Genomic DNA, 25,089 nt, shown 5'->3' on the forward strand with positions numbered 1-25,089 from the left:
TAAGCAGTTAAAAATACGTTGGGGAAAATAATAACAATCGACATAAAAAGCACAAAAATGAATAATTTCACCCATTCTATTTACCCATATCTATTTACTATTGAATTTAGACAATTTTAAAGAAAACATGCTTTCTAAACTAGTTATTTTCACTTATATTCATCCAGCCGTGCACCTCCCAACCAGCACAAAGCATTTTGGAAGGACATGAAGACAAAAAAAAAACAAACAAAAAAAAAGCCTTCAAACAGAGTGCTGTGCCATCCGTGCCCAATTTATTCAACTTTGGAACAACATTTTTTGCGGCATCGCTAAGGTGTGTTCAGAAACTCCAGGAAATATCTTGGGAAACATCATTCGTTTTTTTTTCTGGCACCACTCATAACAATGCACATGCATATTAAACGCTGTGACGTGACGGTCGGTGCATTTCACACTTTGGCCTTCAGTGATGTTCTGCCTTACAGAATTATATTTGTGCCACAATCGCGAGCGAGCAATGAAAGATTTGGAGCACAGAAAAATATACTGAGAGCAATGATAAGAGTTTGAGTGAGCAACGATGGATTTTGAGCACAGAACGTTTTTCTGCTCGCCTCCAATCTCTCATTGCTTGCTCACAATAGCCCTCCCTCCTTCACTCGACATCTAGCTCTCCACTCGCTCGAGTTGTGTACTCACTTTGTGCTCGGTGTGGCACACACGTTACGAATGTGCCACAAATCTAGCCGGTCAGAGCTAGTTAAAGTACATTGATTGACTGCTTGGTCTCCAGTTACATTGCTTGTTGTGTTCACCTGGAAAGAGCAAACGAGAACACGCGTCACACAGACTATAAATATGATTATTATTTATAGAAATCGCATAGGTATACCTAAAACTGTATCCTTTTTAACATTAATGAAAAAAAATACCAATATAAATCAACTTTCAACAGCTAATAACTACTTTTTTACTGTGTTTATACAGGTTACAGGTTCATCTAAAACTGAAAAAAATAACCAAATGCATCAAAGTGACTGGAAAACAAAAAAGATCATCTTTATTTTTTTTTGCAATTACACTTCACATGGCAAAAACAACACTGGTGGCAGAAATCCTTTTAACAGAGAAAATGGTTTTGTTTTACTTTTCGGTCCCCCCTTTTCCAGCACATCAAATCCACTCCAATCTCAAGGCTGCACGATAAAGCCCGGCAAATGAAAATGTGCATTTGTAACCAAGGCCGCAAAAGGATTTCCAATATCAATTTCCTTTGAAAAATGTTTCGTGTCAAACGTGACAAATTCTCAAGGCCCGGTGATGGACAGATCACCACGTTTACGAGCAATACAAAGAGGGGGAAAAAAAAAAAACCTTTCAAGTGGCGATGCCTTCAATTGCCCCCTGTCGTGACTCAGACACGGGTCGGGATAACAATCTCTTGCGAGAGGTCGTTTTGCCGGAGATTCCTAAGTACGGGTTAAGAGGCGGGCGGCAATCGGAGGTGAGATGGCTTTTTGCGCCGCGTAAAACAATTTCGGCATTTCTCCATCTCCTTTCGGAGTGGTCAAAATGGCCGCGGTGGGAGGCGGAGGTGACAATTTGACGTGACAGCTTGAGTGCCGAGACACAAGTGGACCATGCTAATTACGCAAAGATGGAACCGAATAAAAGAGGACAAGCCGGGGCGTTTGTCGGGGACGTTCGTTCCAATTGTTTGTTTAGTTCTGTCGTGGGGAAATGTGATTGGTCATTGTCGAGTTGCCATCCAATGAATTAAGATGAATACATTGCAAACGTAAAGGTGGGTGGAGGTGACCATCGGATATTTCTTGGATGGATATTTGAAAAGGAAGCAATATTAATTAAATACAAATTAAATGAGACTCTTAATTATCAAGTTAATGAGTTACCTTTGAATAGAAAGCAGCGAAAGGCAATGAACATTCAAACAAAAATGCTGAGTCGATGAAAAATGTAAATATTGTAAATACTAGTACATAAGTACTAAGAATAAATTAATTCCACATATAACATGTTATTTGAATCTGAATTAAGGAATTAAGTCTGTTTTGCTTTCTCTTCAAGGCTTCAAATCGGTTGCTTTATTAAGTGAGTAAATGTAACATGTTTTTTTTAAACAGTTTATACATAAAAAAAAAAAAAAAAAAAAAATCACACCATAGGAACATATACAGTACACTCACGAACTTTCACTTGAAGCCATCATCGTAGTGGAACTATAGCTGGTTGATACGGCCAAAAAGTCAAATCTGTTTTTATTTTTAATGAATATTTTTCAGTTATTGTATTAAACCCAATAACCATTCTTTGAAGGAGGTTTGGTTTATTGAAAAAACAAAAGAAAAATACGAATCCCTTTTGCTTGTACAAAAAAATCACTTTTCATAGCTTGTGCATACTTTGCTTAACACATTCAATCTCAAATGTGTATTTTTACATTTTTTTTTAAGAGTCATTTGATCCCAGGTACTTTACGATTTAGCTAATTTTCAAAACTTGATTTTTTTTTTTTTTTCAAAAGCTCATATAATCAAATTCATTTGGTCCCTGTTATTTTTACATCGTCTTTTAGCTTGACAATTGAAAAACCTTGGAAAAAAATATAAATACAGTACCTGGGTTTGAATGGCTGGAATCTTCAAAAACATAAAAATCCATCTTTGGTATTGAATGAGTTAAAACATGCCTCAATTTTTTTTTTTTTTTTGCTACGTGTTGAAATTCCAGCTGCAATCAATTAGAAATGTCAAAAAGGGTGCACGTTGAAGTTTAGATGTGTTTCAATCCTCCGTTGGAATTTCCAGCTCCTTAGTAGCTTCCTGTTTTTTTTTTTTGCATTCATTTGTTTTTGATGTCATAAAGAAATCAAAGGAATTTACAAAATTTGGCGAATAACGCCATGAGGATTTCATGTCATATCATGTTGGAACTACAATATCATCCATGCATCCACACTTCCTGAGCATTTTTGTATATCCTTCCTCTCTCAAGATTCGAAAAATAAGTGTACCACAAAAAAAGATCATTGAATTTGGTAACCTGCCCAAATCTTTTGTTCCGCCATTTCTATTTTGCAAAGTGGTGTTTAATGTGCAAGTGGAGCAGTCACATTAATCACAGCACGTTTTAATTTTGCGTTAAATTTAGAACACATGCTCGGTGTTAATTTGGAGGTCACCCTCTTCCGATATTCCGCGCCGACCTTTTGCCCGGCCTCCCCGGCATTAATCAAAAACGGAAAGTCATTTCACCTGAGCGTTTGTTCGAGCAGCAAACGGGGGGTGCGCTTAAAATTAGCGTGGACCCCGCTAATTGAGCGTGTCACAGAGGGGAGCCCCACCGCCGCCATCCATCCTCTGGTGGTGAAAACAACATCCATCAGCGGCTTTGTTGGAACATGAAAAGTTTGGCGTTCCATTAGTGCCGTTCCTCAGGTGTCTGGCACCGCCGCCGCATTTTAAGCGCAATGTCGGCCTTCCGCCGACTACAATGCGTCCTAATTAATTCCGGCCTGCGTGCCGCTGATGGAAAGGCTCACATAATTAAAATTGATCGGTTTATTATAATTTCAAATATCACTATAGGGAGCCCACGTGGCTGCTGCAAAATGAAGAGGTGGACTTCTTGTATTATTATTTTATGCTTCACAACAAATAGAAGCTTAGTGTATAATTGAAAAAATAAAAACATTTGCTAACGACTAATATTGGTGCTGGTTGTACAGTATTATAAGCAATTAATATTTCAACGCAAGATTGAGCAACACATGCAGAAAGTATAATACAAAACATGGAGACAATCTTTGAGAGAGAGAGAGAGAGAGAGAGAGAGAGAGAGAGAGAGAGAGGTCAACAAATGGATTTAACTCGAGAAAGAATACAAAAAATTAGAAGTGGGCATTAAATCAAATTAATTCGAATAACTCGCTTTTTTAAATGAGTTTTTGCACAATAGTTAACTTATTAATTGTGGCATTTAAGCAAGGTTTGCGCAATGTTTTTGCTCAAGATATGAATATGTTTACATTGAATGATTTTAAATCTTATCTGAATATTTTGCATACAATTTAAAATCAAGATTTTATAACACATCAAACCTCGAGACAAATGTTTGTTGGCTTTATTACTTTGATTAAAATCATAATCCAACAAATTGACAGAAAACCACTTAGATTTTATCATGATATTATTAGTAAATCATTCAATGCCAGAAACGTTTTTTTAAGTTTTTTGAAAGTCCGGACATTATATCCCAGATAGTACTAAATCGATTGTTAAGTTCATTAAAGGACATTAATTTCCAGACACTTAAGTATCTGGGATTGAATGTCCGGAGTCTTAAAAAACGTGAAAATACGATCCCTGGCATTGAATGAGGTAATTATTATTCTTAATATTTGTAGTAAACTCAAATTTGTTCAAATCAGTGTACCCTTGCCTAAAAAAAGTCCTAGTCCAGAAAACTTCAATTTTGAAAGCTTTATATAGTATCCTAATAAATAAAAATAAAAAAATAAAGCAAAAAGCTGTCCCATCCAACAGGTTGCCTTCCATGATTTGTTTGGGTGGCCCTCTGACGCGAGCGAGCGGAAGGAGGGACGACGGAAGGGCATGTGGAATCGAATCAGAATTCAAATCACATCAACCCCAGATGGGATTTGTGGCGGTGGGTGCTCGGCGTTCGACAAAAATAAGCTAATTGCTTTTGGAGCCATTCACAAGTTTGTGTGAGGTCCCGCCGCAGAGTTGGCAAGGTTAAGGAGAAAGCCCATTATACGATTAGAGGAGCAAACGCTACCTCGAATTATGTCATCCCCCGTACATTTGCCGATGAATTCCGGCGTGCTGAGATTTGAGATGTTTGCGCATGCATGAGGTTTGCACAATGGATTTGGACAAACAGGATTAAACAGGACAAACAGGAATTTGCATAGTCCAACTTCCTTGAACGCACCGCCGCTAATGCCGCGGACACCTTACTTCTTTTGATTGTAGTCAAAGCGATTGAACTTACCGTATTCGAAGATGGCAAATCAAATATCAATCGCATACGAAGGGTGCCACCACCCGGGTTGCAAGTTGCCGGGTCCGATGCCGATAACGAAATCCGTCGATACCCGAATCCCAACGGAAATGCTTTGCTGCACGAACTGTCAGTTGCTGTGGTCTGTTAGTTTGCGTTTCATATTACATTATTTAAGCTCTAGGTCAGGCGTCCCCAAACTTTTTCATCTGAGGGCCACATAACCCTTCTCAAATGGCGGTTTGTATCAAAAAGTGTGACGATTGCAGCGACGTCCGAACGTGAGCCTTTATTGTTTTTCCAGTATGCCACACATAACAAAATATTAATATACCTTTCTGGGATCTTCAGTGGGAAAAAACAAATAAATAAATCACAATATTATTGCCGCACTTAACTCTTTCGGCGCCAAGCGTTATCCGAATAGACTCCGAGTCTAACAATCTGAGTCTAGTTTCCAAGTCTAGTTATCTGCGTCTAGTTTCAATTTCCGTTTTAACAAGGTGTAATCAAATCGCTGGGTCTTTATTTGTCACTTACAATCGGTTTTTGACAGGCACGGGGATGTTAAATCAGTTTTGTTGGGATGTTGGCACGCGGCTTCAAAAGTTTGGATAAGGGCTACCGGAGAACGTAATAGGGGTGAATCGTTGCTTGAAATGAAGAAAGAGGGCCGGCTCAGTGGTCCTGATTGACGGTTTGAGGTGAGCACGTACTCCGTCCTTTTCATCGGGCCACCTTTCATGCTGGTCCTCACGAGTAGCCGGAGCCGTTTTGATTGGTGGCACGCAAGACGCCCTCGTCTTCATTGACATTTCCCGAGCGGCAAGCGCCGCGACCTCTCTGAATTTTATGAGCAAATGAGACCTGCCGGCTTTTGGGCTTGAAAGAGGGCCCCTTCATTTTCCTTCAGCCCCCTCCTCATCCGCGCCACCCACCCGCTCGCCCATAATGATTTTCTCCGAGTTCAGGACCCGAGCGCGGGAGAAATAATGAGCGCTCGTCATTATTGCAAATGATAGCTTCTGCTCCAAGCATCACTTGCCTCAAAATTCAACTAAATACCTTCCAAGTGGAGCCTTTGATCTTTGCAATTACTTTTTTCGTCAATTTGAGAGCACTGTTTGCATGTTTACTTGCACGGCGATGTGCAATATCAATAGTGTGTCCCACCTTAGTTGATCCTTATCAATATCTGATCCCTGTCAATCAAAGCGGCCCTATTGCATTACACGATCGTTATTTTGTCTCACCCCGGCTTAAAACCGATTTATAGTCGATGCTTGTCAGGCGATATTTTGATAACCACGATGTAGGTCTTGAAAAAAGGCAGAATCCGAAAAAGATGGGTAAAAAATCCAGACGAACAAAACACGTAAAAAGATTCAAATGAAATTCAAATGTTGGCTGTATGCTGTTATGTTTAATCAACGGCTTTGTGTGACTCCAGCGATGCATCGGCCCTAAATTATTGGTCAAATTCCAATACGCACAACTTCAGGATGCAACAGACCTTCAAAGTTTCACTGTATGTGCATTAAAATCTGTAAAATTAGCGTACTCATTTGAAACAGGTGTCTTTGAGAGGAAAGGTTCAAAAGCATGCAGGATACCGGCCCTCGAAGACTGAATTTTGACACCTGTGCACTATAATGTTTTCTTTTAAGATTACTTGCAATTAATGACAATTTACTATCATCTTTGTTTTCTATCCATAGGGACATTGCAACTTAATGGGCATTCGTGAGACATGTATGTCTTTAGTTACCAATCGTAAAATCAGCTGCAAGAGAGCAGATACCGATACCTTGAAATCAGGATGGGTATCAACCTGATATCCATATATGATATCGGTACTCGATCATCCCTAATTGTTTGCTATGTGTAATTCTAGCTAAAATGAAAAATGACCCATATAACAAGCTAAATGAAGCTCCACTGTTCACATCAACATAGTTCCTTGGCATCAAGATAGTTGCCAAAGCGATGTGAAGATTTGGCAGACATGTGTACTCGACGGGACTGTATCCAATCAAAGTTTATCATTAATGACAGTAAATTAGCAACCAAGTGACAGGTGAGTAAACCGGAAAAGGGTGGGGGGGGGGGGTCTTCACCACTCGTTGCTCGCCATTCAGTCTTCTGCCCCCATGACCACGCACACCGTGGACCCGCCACAACCAGCACCAGCTAATTGGCTGGAAAAAGCACACGAGCAAAAGATAATGACAATATGTTAACGCTGCGCTCATGCACCGCCGCTCTATTCTTTAATTATTTTTTTTTGCCTTTAATGGTGGCGTGTTGAAGATCAATTAAAAATGGAGCGCGCTCTCAAGGCCGCCTCACTCTGCTCCTCAGACCGTCACATTGCCCATTATTACAAATGTAGGCCACCTTCACCTTCCATTACAATGATGAGGCGCAGAACACACAGGCAGGCTATGAAAAATGAATTAGATTAGAAAATGAAGTGCCCCGGCTCCAGATGAGACTGACGTTAATGTCGCCGCTCTTCGCACGGCGACGTGAGAAACTCAAGGGAAACGTTTGTCTTTCAAGTTAGGAATTCCGCCTATTTGCATTGGGTTAATCTCGTCCCGATAATCCGCTGGTCTTTTGGTCAACTGTCATGATGTCATACCAAGGTTCTTTGAGATATGGCATCAAATCATGTTGTTTTGTTTTCTAGACTATCATTATGCATGTGTGGAATATATATACACAAAGTAATATTTGTGTTATTTATTTGTTAAGAAGTCGATTTAAAAATCAAAAAACAAAACCTAACCTCCCACGAAAGGCTCTATTCTCTTCTCTAGGTAACTAAGGAAAAGTTTTTCTCTGCCGCGCAAAAGTGCCAGAATGGAAGTTTGACTTTGCAACGTGATCCACAACTCAACAATTCATCAAGTCGCGAAGAGGTGTTGATGCCTCGCCTCATGGCAGATGGCCGCGCATTATTAAGGAAACATCAGCCGCCGCCGCCACGCGTCACACGACACCTGAAACGCAACAACCGCTTGGAGCTTCGCTTCCTGCATGAGAAATAGTCAACATATAAGCACGGCGACGCTCGTCATTTGGGCAGCCTCACTCATTAGAAGCACTTACCCCGTCGCCGTCTTTGGCTCCGAATGCTCGACTAGCCTCCGGATCTAACCTTCCCGATAGCAGATGGCCGTTCCCAACCTTCTCCGTCTCTCCTGAACCGAGCTGCACCTGTTACATAACTTATTCATCAAACGCCAAACAAAAAAGAGGGAAAAAAAAAAAACAGCTGGCTCTGGGTCATCGCTGGAGCGGTTGCATCCTGAGGTTTGTACGGTTGCCATGGAAACGGCCCCGTAGCGCAGCACGTACATTCTTGAGAAGCACGATTTATTTATTCTCATTAAAATGGAGCATCCTGCTGAAGAGAAGAAGAATGATCCTTTAATAGTTTGTGAGGTGATTAAATTTTACACTCAGAACCCCATTGAGGTTTTAGGAGGTAGCACGAGTGACATGATGGCCCCAAGCAAAGGGGACAGGACACCTCGCGAGTCTCTCAAATTCTCATAATCGTAATCCTGAGTGGCTCCTACCTAGCGACTTTGGGCCCCCCTCCGCGCTTAAAACTGCTGCCCAAAGAGGGACTGACTTGCACTACTGATGCAACGCCTCCAGCAAGAGGCTTGTCTGACTAAAGGGCACCTCATCTCTCAAATTACTATAATCGTAGTCCCGAGTGACTCATTGGCTCATCTGGGTATTCATACCAAGCATCTTCCAGGTCCCCACGCTGGAAACTGCCAGCTAAAGGGGGACCACACTTGTGTTGTGAGGCCTGCGGCAAAACCAAAGGGCACCCCGTCTCTCAAATTTCCATTATTATGCTTCCAAGCGGTTTTTCTCTTCTGGGTATTAAAACAACCACCTGCCAACTCCCCAAGCCCCCCGAGTCTTAAAAAAGCAAACCAAAATCGGACCAATCACGTGATGTGATACTCCCGGCAAATGTGATGGAATGCTCAGGGCGCGGAGTATCTCTTCTAATCTTCTGGGCATTGACCCAAGCCAATTCCATGTCCTCTAAGCACTGGAAAATGACCATCAAAAAGGGGCCGCACAACTGGTGTGACACGCCATGTACATGGGGTGCTTTGCTAATGGCCCCTCCCCTGTCTAGAATTTTCTAGATCTAGTGGCTCTGCTGTTTTTCTAGATACTACCCCAACCCAATTCTAGGTGCCCAAGCTCCATCGGATCTTTAAGGCTACTGATGCTGAACCAAAAGAAGACAGCACAATTGTTTACGCATCATATGGAGCGCTTTGCTAACGGGTCTCTCCTCTTGAATTTTGATCACTAGAGACTACATCATGTCCGCAAGCTCTGTCCAAGTCTTGAAACTGCCACCCAAAGAACGTCTATCTCATGAGATCCCCGTGACAAGTATGATGCCATGCTAAAGGGTACCTACTCTTTCAACTTTCTATAATTGTGGCCATGTGGCTCTGCTGAGCTTTTGGGTATTGACCCAGCTAAATCCCAGGTTCCCAAGATCCACCAAATCTTGAAAAAGACCACTTAAGAGGCCTGGCACAATCGGCGTAACACCCCGAGCGCATGGAGTCCCTCGTCTCACAAATGTCTAGAATTCGTGGGCCTCTATCAGAATGTCAAGCTTTGCCCACGTCTTGAAAGTGCTCCCAAAGGAAGACCGCCTGACAAGACTTAAAGGAATCTGGTCTCTTAAATTTCTGTAGCTGGTGTCCCGACACAGTTCTGCTCTTCTGAGTATTGACCTAACCCTCTCCCAGGACCTTAAAAAGGGCTGAAGCTGCCGGCCAAAGACCTTTGTCTTTATTGACCCTTCTGCTCTTTTGATTGATCCAATCCACATCACGGTGGATGTGAACCAAAACAGCAAACTGTTTTGTTTTCATGAAAAGTCATGAGACATTTATTTAGGTCTTATGATAGACATTTTATTTTCATTCACTGCCAGCCCAGTCAAAGTGGATTTTTGACAGACCTCCGTAGCTGTCGATGTCAGTGAATTTCTTTTTTCCGCTTTGTTTTTCAGGCTACATTGATGCACTCCTCAACCAAAGACTCAAGATGTGACCTGAAGATTTGAGTGTTATCGCGAAACTGACGGCCAACTGGAGCATAAATTGAACATAGAGTACCTCCGCTGAATAAAGGATAATCTTATCCTGGCCATTCTAAATTAAAGCCATAATTACAGTAGAATAGGAAAAGCCGGTTAATAAGTCTGCAGAGGCGTCCTGAGAACAGAGTGCCTTAATGAGAAATTGCTCTTATCTCTTGACAAATGGACTTCTCCGACTCTTACCATGAATAAGAATACAAAACGGGGCAGCCTAAAGATGAAAGATATTCGCGGGGACTGTTTTCTTTCCGCGAGAGAGCGGGAGGATGTGATGGGAAATCAATACGTGCCCCCATTTAGCTTTTATTGCTTGGCTTGGATATTAAAAGTTAAACTAATGCCCCTCGCGTGGTGCCAATAAAACACAAGTGAGAAATATTACACCGGCCAACGGACAAGACGACACGTTCGTTTTTGTCACTTTTTCTTTTTCTTTCTCCTCTGCTGTGTGAGGCAGAGCCGAACGCTTAGAATCTCCGCCGTTCTAGCCGGTGTCTAGCGACAGGCTGGAGCACGGCGGCGGGCGAATATCACCAAGCGCATCGGCGGCCTCAGCCCGCCGCTCTCTCACAATAGCCTATTTGTTCAGTCAATGAGTCGAGCGCGCCCCGCTTGTCTTGTTGTGCCGCGCTCGTAACGCTCGACGATTCCATCTGTCTCCGACTTGAGATAACGAGCCAGTTGGGGCGCGGGCGGGGTGGAGCGCTTCTGTCGTGTTTACAACACCGAGCCGGAGTGAGGGGAGGCGTAGAAAGGAGTCACGGCCGCAGAGTCCTCAACTTAGTTTTTCTCAGTCCGTAAACTGGTTCCCGCTATTTGAGAAAGGCTGGGCTAAAGGGAGGATCTAAAAACGGCTTCTTGAACGAACTCATTCAATCCCAAAGGCATTTGTACGTTTATTGATTTATTTTCAAACTTTTTCAAGCGTCGTAGTTTATTGCTTTAGGTCACAGGTGTCCAACTCCAGTTCTCGAGGGCCGACATCCTGGATCTTTTCAAACCCTCACTCTCCAACACGCCTGATTCAAATGATTATGATTATTTACAAGCTCCTGCAGAACTTGCTAATAAGCTAATCATCTGAATCAGGTGTGTTGGGGGGGAGAAAACTGGAAAACATGCAGGATGCTGGCCCTCAAGGACTGGAGTTCGACACCTATGCTTTAGGTACTGAAGTACCAAATAATTCAATACTTCATAAACTAAGTACATGAAACACTAAAGTAACTGACAATTTAGATACTAAATCAATATTGATTCATTTATAAAGTAATCAATATTGATTACTTTAATGCAGGGGTGTCAAACTTACATTGTAGTTCTAGTTTTTGTCAGAGGGCCGTTATGACTGTGGCGTCAAATCAGTTTGAGGTATGAGCATCTCACATTTCCACATTTTAAAAGCAGAGGCTGCTAAAAACTGTTCAAAAGGGGTATTAGCATTTTTTTTTTAAACATATGTTAAAGGCAACTTGAAAATTTCGCATTTTAGCCAGAAACCTGAAGTCATAATTAGCACTTCGCGGGCCACACAAAATGATGTGGCGGGCCGGATCTTGCCCTCGGACCTCGAGTTTGACACCTGCTTTAATGTGCAATCAATATTAGTTACTTTAATGTATAAAGTAATTGCTTGTAAATTTAGTACATAAAATACTCAATTACTCTAGTACAGAACCACTGAAAGTACATAAGTACTTAAAGTAATTGATTTACTTTCATTAAATCAGCACCGGCTGTTATTTTTTAGTTACTGTTATAGAGAGAGCGAAAGTCCGACTTTTTGACTTGAAGTCATTTTCCATTCTAGTGGTCCTTCAGAAAAGCCCTGGTCCTATTACAATCAAAATTGAGCTCCATGTACTCGACAGATGGCCAATGTTAAATTTGGAGATTTTGAAGTTTTGATTGTTGCGTGTGGGCAGAATAATGGCAGCCAACTTTGATGACTCGTTATAAAAACACCCCCACCAAGCTAGTTTCCCTTAGCAACATGACATTTTTGAGAAGAAGCCATGCCTGAACAGACACGAAAAGTCTGCCATTTTGCTTTGAAAAGGTCATTTTAGGCTGATTTTGACCATTTCTGCCCAGGTCCATCAGAAACAAACCTGAACTAGAGAGACTTTGATTTACTCTGCAGCGAGGTGATGCAAGATTGGGAGAATTGAGGATTTTTGCTATTGCGTGTGCTGGGAGCATGCAAAATTTAGTGAATTGCAGTAACCTATGGACATTTTCCGTTAGTGACATACAAACGTGCAATGAATTCGATTCGTTCGTCGTTTCAAAAATCGAAGCTCGCTTGGCAAAAATGGCAGAATGCTGGACGAGTGGATGGACAGACGGATGCTAGCTAACTAGATAGCTCTATCGATTGATCAAGATAGGAAGCTAAATGGATGCTAACGAGCTAGATCTATCAATTGATAAAAATGGATGGATAGATAGATAGATAGATAGATAGATAGATAGAATCTTAATCGTCCCGAATGACAGGTGAAAAACAACATTTCATTTTTCAGTCCACCTATCATGAGTAGATCCAAAAAAAGAAGGAAAAAAAGACATGTTCACAAGAGTTTTCAAGTCAGTCAGTGAAGCTTGCAGTCTTGCCATAAAAATAAATAAATAAATAAATCCGATAACGCAAATCCCCAAGGTTGGAGCCGTAGAAGACGTAAGCGTCAGGCGAGACCCAAGGTCGCTAACGTCACTTCTGGTCCGCTTGGCAGGTACGGCTTTCATGATGGTCAACACCTCCGGACGATTCTCCGGGCAGAAGGCCTTACTGCTGACCCCCCAGCTGCGAGAGAACGACACCCACTGCGTCATCTTCCACTACTACGTGGGCGGGCGGGACAACAGCCACCCGGGCCACCTCAACGTCTACATCAAGGAGAACAACAGCCCCATGGGAACGCCCGTGTGGAACGTGTCGGCCCCGGCGTCTCGCGCCTGGGCTCAGGTGGAGCTGGCCGTCAGCACCTACTGGCCAAACTTCTACCAGGTGAGGAAACCCGAGCACTGGTTGTTTTTTTTTTTCTTCTTCTTTTTTAATCCTCCTGAGAGCCAGCCTATTCATATGTGTCCATTGTTGTGTTCATTTTGTCCAAATTGTGTCCAAATTGCATCCCGGCTAAACATTTGAGACATCAATGGAAAGGCCAGGATGTCCTCTATAGAGTACAAATAATAGAGATCAAAAACTGCTGTCCACTACAGTGGACATTCATAGATTGTGCAAAAAAAAAATCGCTATTCATAGCTCGTGCATAACTTGCTAAAATTCCTTAATGTAGTCACTGTCAAGAATTGTGCAAAACCTAAATTTCACCTATCTTCGATTTTTAAAAAGACAAATCGATCGAAAGAATCCAATCTATTCCCCCGGCTTTATTTCCAATCAAAATGAATAGCGTCTCCTTGCCAACTGATAATCCGTATCAGTATCGGCCTTGCAAAAGCCACATCGTTCTTATGATAAATAACAAGACGAGTCATCGCGTAGCGCCTTTTGCGTGGACGCCAAAGTCATTAAAAGCTCTTAACAAGCCGGCGGTGGACACGGTGCTTCTTTTGAGGAGAGCCAAACAATAGGGTCCCATTGAAAACACCTGGTATTGATTCCCGAGGCTACCTCCGTATCCATGGTAATCCCATCACACGCTCCTCCATCTCAGCCCTATTTCTGAAACTCATTTTCACTTACCGGTGCGCATCAGCGGCGGCCGGGGCACGGTGATTTCACACTCGCCTCCCTATTAGTCTTTCGCCGGGCTTGTTCCCCGAGCCCGCCGCATGTTAATTGATGCGGAGAGACCCCTTCACCTCCGCACGGGGGGGGGGAGCCGGACGTTCCCCGGGTGAATTATTTCATTATGCGCCGGCCGGGACGGGTGTGCGGCCGGAGACTTGGGTTAACAAGGGATACCGCTGGCTTGCTCGCCGCCGAGCGCGAGGTAGGAGAGGGCACGTAATGAGAGGTGCGTGGACACCGCAGAGTGAAAGGCAACAGTTGAGCCACGTCCACCAGCTATAGCTGCCTTTGCCTGATCAGACAAATTAACACGTTGCCAGTCTGATGAAATGCTTGCGGAGTGATACTTGAGCTCATCGCAGGCTCTGCTACCTACCTTGCAACTTTTTTTTTTTTGTACATGATTTTATGGGCAAAACAGTGAGCTGAATGGTCTGAATCAGTCAAAGAAAAATGTTAAAAAACTGTAGAAAAACTGTAGAAAAACTGTAAAAAAAACATATATATATATATATATATAATGTGAAAATAACTTTCTTTTTTTAACATTTGAAAAAAATCTCTGAGCTGAAGAAATCAATGGTGGAAAGGTATTTGGATTTTGGAAAGCTGAGAAAGGGTTGAGAAAATTAGAAGTGTTTGAAGGACAAAAAATGGTGGAATGAGAAAAATATTGCAAGTAGGAACACGTTTTTGAAATCCCCAGTGGTAACACATTTTCAGTGACAAAACATGCTTTGGGTCAAAGTGACCCAAGGTCATTTTTTCTGTTTGTTGCAAAGAAACATAGCTGGAGGGTTCTGGAAAATATTTATACATATTTAGCCAGCCATGTCCAACAATGTATATTTCGAATACATTGTTTTGTTTTAACCAGTGATTTATGTTCATGACTCAAGAACAGCAATAATGCCTCTGGGTCAATTTGACCCATAAGTGTGTGCATTTATGCAAAAGTTCCAGTTTCATGATATGAAACCCTCTCTCAAAGAAAGAAAAGCAACACTTGATTTATACCTGTGCGTTATGTTTGTTTCTCTGGATTAGTAATAACACTGCGGGTCAATTTGACCCGGAATCAAGCATAATTATCTAAAAGCCGCAAAATTTGTTTTATTGTGTGTTCTCCTGCTAACTGACTAATCCTGTGATTCCCTTTGCTCCCACGGAATTAGCAATAATATTCTTGGGTCATTTCGACCCTGGTTTTGCTTGATTATCAAAAAAGTTCAAAAAATTAATCCATTCATTCAATCCCAAAGACATATTTTTCCGCATCTTTCGGTGAGTTAAGTAGTTAGCGCCTATTGTAAACATGTCGTAAAACCAGCAATCTACAAATTTTGCGAAACGATTTCACGCCATCAGAGCTAAAGTGACAAATTCATCGAATGGATTCCTTTTCACGGCCAGCCCTCGCTAGCATGCCCCTGCTTCAGGAGGCCGCGGCGAAACGTCAGCCGAGCGTCTGGGATTCCTTTTGTCGCCGCGACATTGTCATTGAGGAGGCTGGATGCCTTCAGATAAGGCCGCCCAATTATTAAATATGAAAGCGGATATCTGAGGCGGCCAATGATGGCCTCATTACGGGCTAATTTAAAGGAAATTAAAAGGGCGAACACTTCGCGCCTCGCCATCAGACAAATGAACTGGACCCGGCCGCCTAATTGAAATCCTTTTGTTTGCGCAACACACATCAGTCAGCCCCCGTCTTAATGGCCGCCATATAATTGATTCCTGCCTCCGTGATAGCGCCCGTCGTAATTGGGCCTGACCCGGTATTCGCGAGGGGGGGGCGCCTCGTCGCCGCAAAAAGTTCAGCTCCCTCGTTTGTCAGAGGGACGGGCGGCCGGCCAAGGCCGCCGTCACCCCGCTCCCCGAGGGACCTTGCTAAGTAGTACATTACAGCCGCATTGATTGGCTCCGCCGCCGTATCGAAATCAAGACGGATGAGCGCGTGGCGTTTTTTTTTTTTTTTTTTTTTTTTCCCGTCACCAAAAAATGTTAACCGAAAGTTCTCCGGATGACCTCGCCAAGTAAGTGGCGTCTAAAATGCCTAGCTGCTAATGAAATATTAATTAAATATGAGGTGGCTTCCCTTTGACAATTGTGTTGGTTAGCAAGCAATTAAAGATAGCTATAATTAGTGGCGTGTTGTTAATTAGCGACAGGATGAAGCGTTTTGGTGGCTGCGGGTTGTGTGGAGATCATTACCCGCACCGTTCCTTCGCGCCGGGCTCCAGCAAACGCCGTTCGTTCGACATTCATGGTTTGCTCTACAAATAGTGGAAAATTGGGTCATACAATTACTGGAATGTGATTGTTCCTTGCCAGTTAATCATGATAATTGCCATCTTTCACATTAGCTATATTCAGCCATTTACCTTTTTACCACCCCCCCCCCCCCCCCCCCCCCCCCCCCCCCCCCCGCTGCAACCTATTCTTGGCTGTTTTTTTTTTTTAACATTAGACGTGGGAAAGAAAGGGTTTGGCATTGGTTAGGGGAAAAGGGACAAACATTATCTACCTATATTTTTATTATTATATTGTATTTTGACTGCTATATTTCTTGACAGATTCAAACTATTCTAACTTCAACATGTTCCAAACATTCACGCTTCATGGGCTATTAATTTTCTTATTTATTGCTTTTATAGTTTACCACAATTCCACATTTTCACCCCAAAAATACCGATACGTCCCCAGAGGGGTTTTCAAAAAGGCGTTCCTATTTGTATTTGAAAATGTTCAGCTGACTTTCACCATTCCCGCAATCCCACGTCCAAATAGGTCTACAATTAGCTCTAATGATTTGCATGTTTTACACCAATATTTTTCTTATTCCACTGATTCTTTTTTTCAGTATTGCAATTGAAGTTGATGCTGAGGGGGATGACCCAAGGGAAAAGGCTTTGTTTTTGTAATGCGGTGCAATTGCAATAAAATAGGAATTTTCTTTTCTTTTTTTTTTTTTTTTGTTTCTTGCACTTCAATGCGCTTGGTTATTTTTTTCAGTTTTAGACGAAGCTGCGACCCCTATAAACGCTGTAAAAATAATTCACGGTTATTGAACGTTGATTTAAATTGCTTTTTTCTTTTGTTAATGTTAAAAAAAAATGCAGGTTTAGGTATAGTATGTATTTAGTTATATCATACCCGTTTGTCGGGTTTATTACCTCAATTAAAGTTGTTTAGAATGACTGTTTAAAATTGAGATGTTATGTTTGGCCCTAATGCTATCTCACGCATACGTTTGAATATATGCACCAGTGGAATGCGGGCCAAGTGTAGCAGCAGGGCGTGCAAAGCGCCCCACCCTGAGATTGCCAAGGCGCACACATTCTCTTTCCTTTTTTAATCGCAAGCGTAGAGCAGCAAGTAAATAACTCTGACATTCTGGAGGGGCACGCCCTCAGACAGGCCTGCCGACCATTTGTTTTTTAGCCGCCAGCTCCTGCCTCGCAACGGGGGTCACACGGGTTCCAACGTGACACTCAGGAGCGCTTTATTATAAAGTTCGCTCACCGAGATGGCTAACACGCTAGAGGAGGAACACTTGGCACAGCAGCTGTGCACATTTGTCAGTAGACAGACACCACGATGTTCTTCACTTGGGAAGTTTCGATAAGCGCTGAATTCAAAATGTTATCCCTTGCTCTAAATTCTCGAAACGGCGGCCGGTTGTGACCCCAGGGAAAAGGCTTTGTTTTAACCATGTGGAGTGTAATTGCAAAAACATAAGGATTGGCATCTTTTTTTTTCAGTTTTGCACTAATCTGTAACATGTATAAATTCTGTAAAATAGTTAACAATTGTTCAAAGTTGATTCATATTGGGTTTTTTTCCCTTCATCAATCTTACTGTTTTATGTGTAATCCATTTTTTAAAGATAATTATGTTATTCATAGTCGATGTGGTGAATGGGGGGTGTTGTGAGAGGTTTCTCCTTAGGAGGCTTTGCGAAAAATTATTGAGAATCATATTACCTTGGCTTTTGGCCAAGCCATAGATTAATATGAAATTAATATAAAATGAGGAAAACCTCCGATGCCAAGTGTTCCAATTAATTTGCTCTTCATCCGAAAAGAAAAATGTACTGTTCCTGTCATGGAGTTAAAAAAGCATGCAGCAGAAACGCTGTTCAAATCTCACATACCTTCTGAGGTGCCGACACTTTATATCTGGCTTGTCTGGTGGAAAAATGTGTGACTAATAGCAACGCACATCCATACAAACCTTAACAAAATGAAGGTGTACAACATTTTGCGAATGATTCACTTGAACACAAATTAGCCGTAGGTTGCTTCATGTTGCAGTTCATTTGCTCTTAATTTGAAAAGAAAACCCTCTTTTTCCTGCCATTGCATTACAAAGCATGAAATTTGATTGCAAAACAAATGCCTTCTTGTTTCATTTCCAGCTTGTCTGCTGGAAAATTATCACTAATGAGAATACACATCCATATAAAGTTTGACAAAATGAAGGTGCACGACTTTTTGCAAAGAAGCCACTAGAAGACAATTTAGCAATAAGTTCCTTCATGTTCCAATTCGCTTTCCCCTGATTTGAAAAGAAAACTGTATTCTTCCTGTCAATGCATTGATTTACTGAAAGAGACTCCAGTTACCCCTGAAGGCCTTCATGCTCCCCAAGGGGTATTCAGGAACTCCAAAAGATACGTGGTCTAACATCAGTTTGATTTCTCGCTGGTCTGCTAGGAGATTGTGTCACCAAAGACAACGTGCGTCTGTATAAAACCTAGATAAGCCTTCACCATTTGACAAAGCAAGTCCAATTGACTGACCTGTGAAGGTGACCTTGCTTGACAAGGAAAGCCAATTGGACCTGGATGACAAAGCAGACAAAGCAACAAGGAAAGAAACAGAAATGATTGTCTTGCATGTCACAATGCACATTAGCGTAGATGTATTGCCAAAATAATGCAATGGACTCTCTCTCCTGAGCGCTCAGGTAGCGTCTGATTTTTTTTTTTTTTTTTTTTTTTTTGATGGCCCGCCTTATGAGTCTCGGTTCTGCTCCCCAGATCGCATTTGAAGCGGTAACCTCCGGCCAGCGCGGCATGCTGGCCATCAAAGACGTCCTGGTCCAAGGCCATCAGTGCAGTGAGTCCTCCCTTTTCTTCTTCCCCATCATCAAACATCATCAAAAAGACATTGTCCTTTGCATGACACTCTTCCAAATATACACTGTTGTTCTCTTCAAGGCCCACTCGTCAAACAAAGGGCAGCGGGAGAATGGCGCTCCCCTAAGATTTACGAGCGGGCCGTTCGCTCGAGATGTCTGAGCGAGAGAGAATGAAAAACAAATACCGTCTTCATTCTCTCATCCCTTAAGGATCTTCAGCAAAGCAGCTCATCTCTTAGGCGCTCAAACTCCTGTTCGATTTACCCGATACATACTGCTGCAAGGAGCAGCAAATTTAGGACTTTCCGACTGCGGATTTTGGGCTGCTGCTTTTGGGACCGTGAGGCCTTGTCAGGATTCCGTTATTCATCTGTGTGCGCAGGAGTCTTCTTAGTCCATATGGGAACGTTAAAATAAAAATTCTCTGTGAAACTTTTAAGCCACTAAAAAATCCATCGAAATTTGCAGCACCCCCAGCCCCTGCAAAAGTCACAACTGGCTTCTTTTATAGCCATATATATATATATATATATATATATATATGTATATATATATATATATATATATATATATATATATATATATATGTATATATATGTATGTATGTGATGCATTTTCACAAAACCGGGGTTATGGCTCTGAAAATGAAAACTGAGAGTGATATATTCAATGCTATACTTTATAATTATACGTGATACATGGAAGTAGCCCATGAAGTTATAGCAATTTGAATGTTGCCAAGTTAAAATCCATAGTTTTGAGAAAAACGCATTTAGTTTTCACAGATTTATCTTCGTCTACTACTCGCTTTTTCTCATACACTTCGATAACAATTTCAACCTTTTGCCTGCTGGGAAATGAAAGTCAAGACCTTAAAGGGAGTATGTGTGATTTTTCGCATGCACATGTGGGAGCTTTAGGGGCATTGCGGTAAATGCAGTAATACACACTCCTCTTCCTGCGTTAATGTATTCATTTTTCATGAAAAACAGGCATGCGCAGTGTCACTTTAAGGAGGTTGTTTTTGGAGAATGCCAAAATACACATTTATCAAATTCATATTTTCATCAATAACTCAAAACTCATTTTCTCATGTATAATAAATGAAAAAAGCCTATGTAATAAAAGACAAAAAAAACCTTCCTCTACCAATTTAACAAATTTAAAATCTGTATGCCTTATTGTTGTTGGAACGTTTTTCACAGGATTAATTTGTTGACTAAACATTATCATTATCTATTATTTATTATTTGAGTTAAAATCGTGATAGCATGGAATGACCGAAAAAAATCTTTTGGGCCCTAATATGAGTTCAATTTTTATTTTTTTTAAATAACGCTCGCTAGTAACTTTGTGCGAGGGGCTGCTGTTTTCAAACCCCTGCCTTACACTAAGAGCTTTTCTTCACACTCTGATCTTTAAGTCTAAATCAATAGCCTGCATGGGTTTTCATGCATTGATTGAGACTTTGCTGTGGCCTTCATACAGTAGCTGCAAGTATCACGCTCTGATTGTTAAATGCTAATGACTCGCTAACCATTTGAAAGTGGCCCAATTCCTACAACTGTTGTGTCAATACGATGGATTCGTACGGCTATACGTGTTGCATCTGAATGCGTCCGGGGCAATCGATGATGTCTTTTGCGACGTGATCAATGTTTAAATGTGAAGGAGGAAAAGCACGAGGCGGAATCAATGTTCCTCTCAGCGGCAATCGGCTCTCTTTGACTGATAGACAACCGCACCAAAGCATTTATTTTCTAATTATTCAACCATTAGGGATTTCCGAGACAAAGGTGTGATTATGCCGTGACCCTCCCCTGTCATTAAACCCGATGGGGGGGGGGGAATTGACTTGTCTTTTTTTGGCTTTCGCTAGAATGACAAAGGACGCTGCTGAAGGATGGTAGTAAAAAAAAAAAAAAAAAAAAAGAATCTAAAGCACAAGTGGAACTCTTAGCGATGAAAGCGATAGAATTAGACTTTCTTTCCACAGTCTTTAGAGATTCGGTTACGTTTCAAATCAAGGTCGCCCTGCGAGATTGCCCTATTTTTTCCCTGCACTCATCAAAAATGTTCCACATAAGTTGTTTCCCGACGAATATCCGATGCTCTAATGATAATGAGCCCCGTTTGGAAAGGAGAAGCATGCTTTTGGAAGTTCACTTGGTTGGATTCAGGGCTGGTGTTAAGTTAAACGACAGCTCAAATATAAACTTTAACACCAAGGCTAGCCTTTTACACACTTTTGCTAACTACATTTTATGATTAAATCGTAATCCCGAAAACTTGTTCTCCAAATCCCACCCAAGCATAGCCCTGACCACAAACCCTAACCCTTATTCATACCTTAACCCATGAGCCATGAATCCCAACCCAAAGATGGGCACAAGTCTCTAAGGCAAAGTCAGAGTCAGGTCTCAAGGCTTTGACCCACAAGTCTAAGTCGATTCCAAAGTAACCACAAGTCCTTATAGTAATCCTTATTTTAACTTCTCAACCATGAACCATAACCTCAAAAAGGCACCACTCTCTAAGGCCAAGATCAAGTCAAGTCTCAAGCCTTTTCACCCACAACTTCAAGTCAATGCCAAACTAACCACAAGTCCTAAGACTAATCCTTACTTTAACTTCTCAGCCATGAACCATAGCTCGGAGATGAGCACCAGTCCCTAAGGTCAAGTCCATGTTGAGTCTCAAGTATTCGACCCCCAAGTCCGAGTGAATTCCAAGCTAACCACAAGCACTAACCGTAATCTTCACCTTGAACCATCTCTAAGTCCAAGTGAAGTCTCAAGGGTCTGACCCACAAGTCTAAGTCAATTCCAAGTCTTTCTCCAAAGCACATTTCAAGCCTCTGACCACGAGTCCACGTCAAGTCTCGTCTTTTATCAAAATTCTAAGTCAAGTCCAAGTCCCTGACCACAAGTCCAAATCATCGCTCATGGTTAATTATTACTGACAATAAACTCTTAGATGTTTATCCAAGTGCCCTTTTTATCTATTTCTTTTATTACTTGAGGCACTTAGTTCAATTCAGTAACAGTAACACAATAAATCGTTACTTCTGCTTCAGGAAATATTTATCGACTCTATCCAGCACTGATGGTATCCTGTAAAGTACCGCTGACCTAATAACTTAGACTTGTGGGCAGCATGATTGAGCAATCGAGTGTTGGGCTCCCATCCAGAAGCAAGCATCAATCCCTTCCCTGGTGACCTTGTGCTCTTGAGCAAGACACTGCACCCAAATTTGTTTCCAGTGGACCTGGCACAAAATGACAGGAAGCCATACCGTACAGACTCGTCAGGAGTCCCCAAAAAAGTGTCTGAGTCTTTTCGTGGACGTGTCTAAATAGAGTCGCAAGTCCCCCCCAAAAATAGCACCTTAAGTCTCAGACGAGTCCGAGGTGCGAGTCCCCATCCCTGCCCTGGTCTTAGCACTTACCCGTAGGCCTAATTCCGAACAATCAATACGAAAAGGCTTTTGTAAGAGTGTCATTAACTCACTGTGCAGGGGGAAGTAAAGCGACCGTGCAATTAGTAGCAGAACGGCCTCTTGTGACTTGTTCTGAAGATTTAGGTTTCCGCTTTCGTTCTCGAGACTTCATGAGGTGGCCAATACTAAAGTATACGTACGGCATCCATTTGAGTCTACTATCCTCAAGTTTACAAGCGAGCGCCACCGCAGAGGTTATAAGTTCCCTCGTGTGGGAACTGTTTAATCTTGCCTTGAATTCAAAGTGCCCGCCTGATGAACATCTTGTCGTTTTTGTCGTTTCTCAGTGAACACGCCGCACTTTTTGACAATAAAGGGAGTGGAGGTCAACGCTGGACAGACGGCGTCTTTTCACTGCACCGTCAACGGACGCAAGCGGGACAATTTCCGCCTCTGGCTTCAGGTGAGGCATTCATCCGTTTCCCTGCACAAGGTAACCTTTAAGCGTAACTTGGACAAAATAACAGAGCCTTGGTCTTGGTTTTTACTAGGTCTAAACCTTTACCCGGTCTCACATTTCTTCTGTTTCTGACATGAGCCGGTTGGATGTTCTTTGTTGCTTCTTATTGATTTTTTCCCTCATTTTCTCGCCTTTTGTCTTGACTGTTGCATGTTTTTCTTGCTCTTGGTTTTGACTGTCTCATATTCTCTTGATCTTAATATTTTTCTTGATCTTGACTTTTTTTCCTCGTCTTGATCTTTCATGTTTTTTTGGCCTTGGTCTTGACACTTACATTTTGTTGGTCTTGAGCTTGACTCATATTTTCTTGATCTTGGTCTTTATTCTGTGCCATATTCCCTCTGTTTTTGACTTAATTTCATTTTTGCATTGCTTTAGTCATATTTTTTTTTTTTTCCCTGAACATTTCCTTAGTCTGAGTCTTGACTCAAATGATTTTGACTCATATTTTACCTGATCTCACAACTCACCAGTTTTGGAATTGAGTCTGTCTCACACTGCTTTACTCTTGGTCTTGAGTGACTCTCAAGTCTTTATGATGTCACGTTGTTTTGGTCTCTATCTTGACATCTAATTCTCACCGCCTCAGTCATGATCTTGGTTTGGTCTTGCATCGCGTTGGTCTTGGTCTTTAATCCGTCTCACTTTTTTCTGCCTTGGCATTGAATTGTTTTTTCCGTCTTAAACCTGACTGTTGCACAATGCCTCATCTCGGTTATGACTGTCCCACGTTTTCTTGGTCTCAGTATTGACCCGCTCACTTGGTTAGTCTCAAATACCCTAGTTGTAGTCTGTCTCGCATTGTGTTGGTTTTTGTCTTAACTCAGTCTTCCACCACCTTTGCTTTGGTCTTGCGTTGATTTTTGTCTTTTGTCGTCGATTTTACATTGCCTCACATTCACACGGCGCTCATTCTAATGCTTGAGTCTCGGTCCTGATTCGGCCTTCCATCGCCTCGGTGTTAATTGAATCTAGCATTACATCTCGTTCGGTCTAGACACCTTCCGAGCCCCCATTTCTTTTTTTCAGTCTGGAAACCTGAGTGACAAGTCTAAAGTTCAAGCTGTGACATTCACACATTGCTTCATTGCATCTTGGATGTAACCTGCTGGCTGGCAGGCAGGGGATTACAGGTGTCAGCTCACCGCCGCATGCTCTTAACCCACATAGACGCCGGCTCTGCGGAGAGCGCCTTCTATATCGGGCACACTGCAACCTGCGCTCGACCTTGATTGGAGCGACAAAGGTAGTGCATCTGGCAGCCGCAGCCTTTTCGGCCTGTGACGCTAACGCGCGCCGTCAGCGCTGCGATCGGCGGGCCGAAAGGTCTCGTGCCAGGTACTCCATCATTTTCGCAAATTCGTCCTCATTAGCAGCAGAGCAGCAAAACAAACATTAGGCCGAATCCCAGCGCGGTGACAGCGGTGAAGAAACGTTTCTAATGAACAAATGCTCCCCCCCATCTGCCCACTGTTGGGGTGACAGCTGGGCAAAAGCTGCCGCCTCTCCGTGCGTTGCGGTGTGATTAAAGTATCGCTCACGACGGGGATTGAGACAAACAAACAAAAGTCGAGTGAAATCGCTTGCATGTGTGTGTTCTAACAGGGAATGGGTGGAAGGGAGGCCCCCATGAAGGCCACCAAACCTTGGAACAATCGGCGCTTCATCGGCACCTTCGACGTGGAGAACACCACCAAGGGCGACTCGGGCCGCTACCGATGCATCGTCCATTCCGACAAAGGGGTCGGCGTGTCCAACTACGGCGAGCTGACCATAAAACGTGAGTGTTGTTTCAGGACCGTTCGGTCCTCGAGCCGATGAAAACGAAAGACCCGCAAAAAAGTTTACCGAACCCGAAAAGTTTCCTCGAGTTCATACTGTGATGACGGTTTATGGAAAAAAAAAAAGTCTATTGCGAGTGTTTAAGTGTTACTCATGCAAACCATGCAAAATTGGTAACAAGTTATTTCTGATACGTGTACTCAAACTGCCGCGTTTATAGCGCCAACTACTGGTGTGGAGATTTGGAGAATGAT

At 42.3% G+C, this 25,089-nt stretch overlaps 1 protein-coding gene across 6 annotated transcripts in view; it reads left to right on the forward strand.

Moving 5' to 3' along the window:
- LOC148414687 (receptor-type tyrosine-protein phosphatase mu) overlaps positions 1-25,089 on the forward strand; it is a 148,960-nt gene that overhangs the window by 31,561 nt on the left and 92,310 nt on the right. For all 6 annotated transcript variants that reach the window (XM_088429132.1, XM_088429130.1, XM_088429134.1 and 3 more), the window contains exons 3-6: positions 12,925-13,199; positions 18,994-19,072; positions 22,881-22,996; positions 24,659-24,833. In XM_088429132.1, coding sequence (XP_088285258.1) covers positions 12,925-13,199; positions 18,994-19,072; positions 22,881-22,996; positions 24,659-24,833 — 645 coding nt within the window. The remainder of the gene's footprint in view (positions 1-12,924; positions 13,200-18,993; positions 19,073-22,880; positions 22,997-24,658; positions 24,834-25,089) is intronic.

This window comes from Hippichthys cyanospilos, chromosome 12 (genome assembly GCF_059441005.1).
Source record: "Hippichthys cyanospilos isolate Australia breed blue-spotted pipefish chromosome 12, RoL_Hcya_1.0, whole genome shotgun sequence".
In the NCBI taxonomy this organism is placed as follows: Eukaryota; Metazoa; Chordata; class Actinopteri; order Syngnathiformes; family Syngnathidae; genus Hippichthys; species Hippichthys cyanospilos.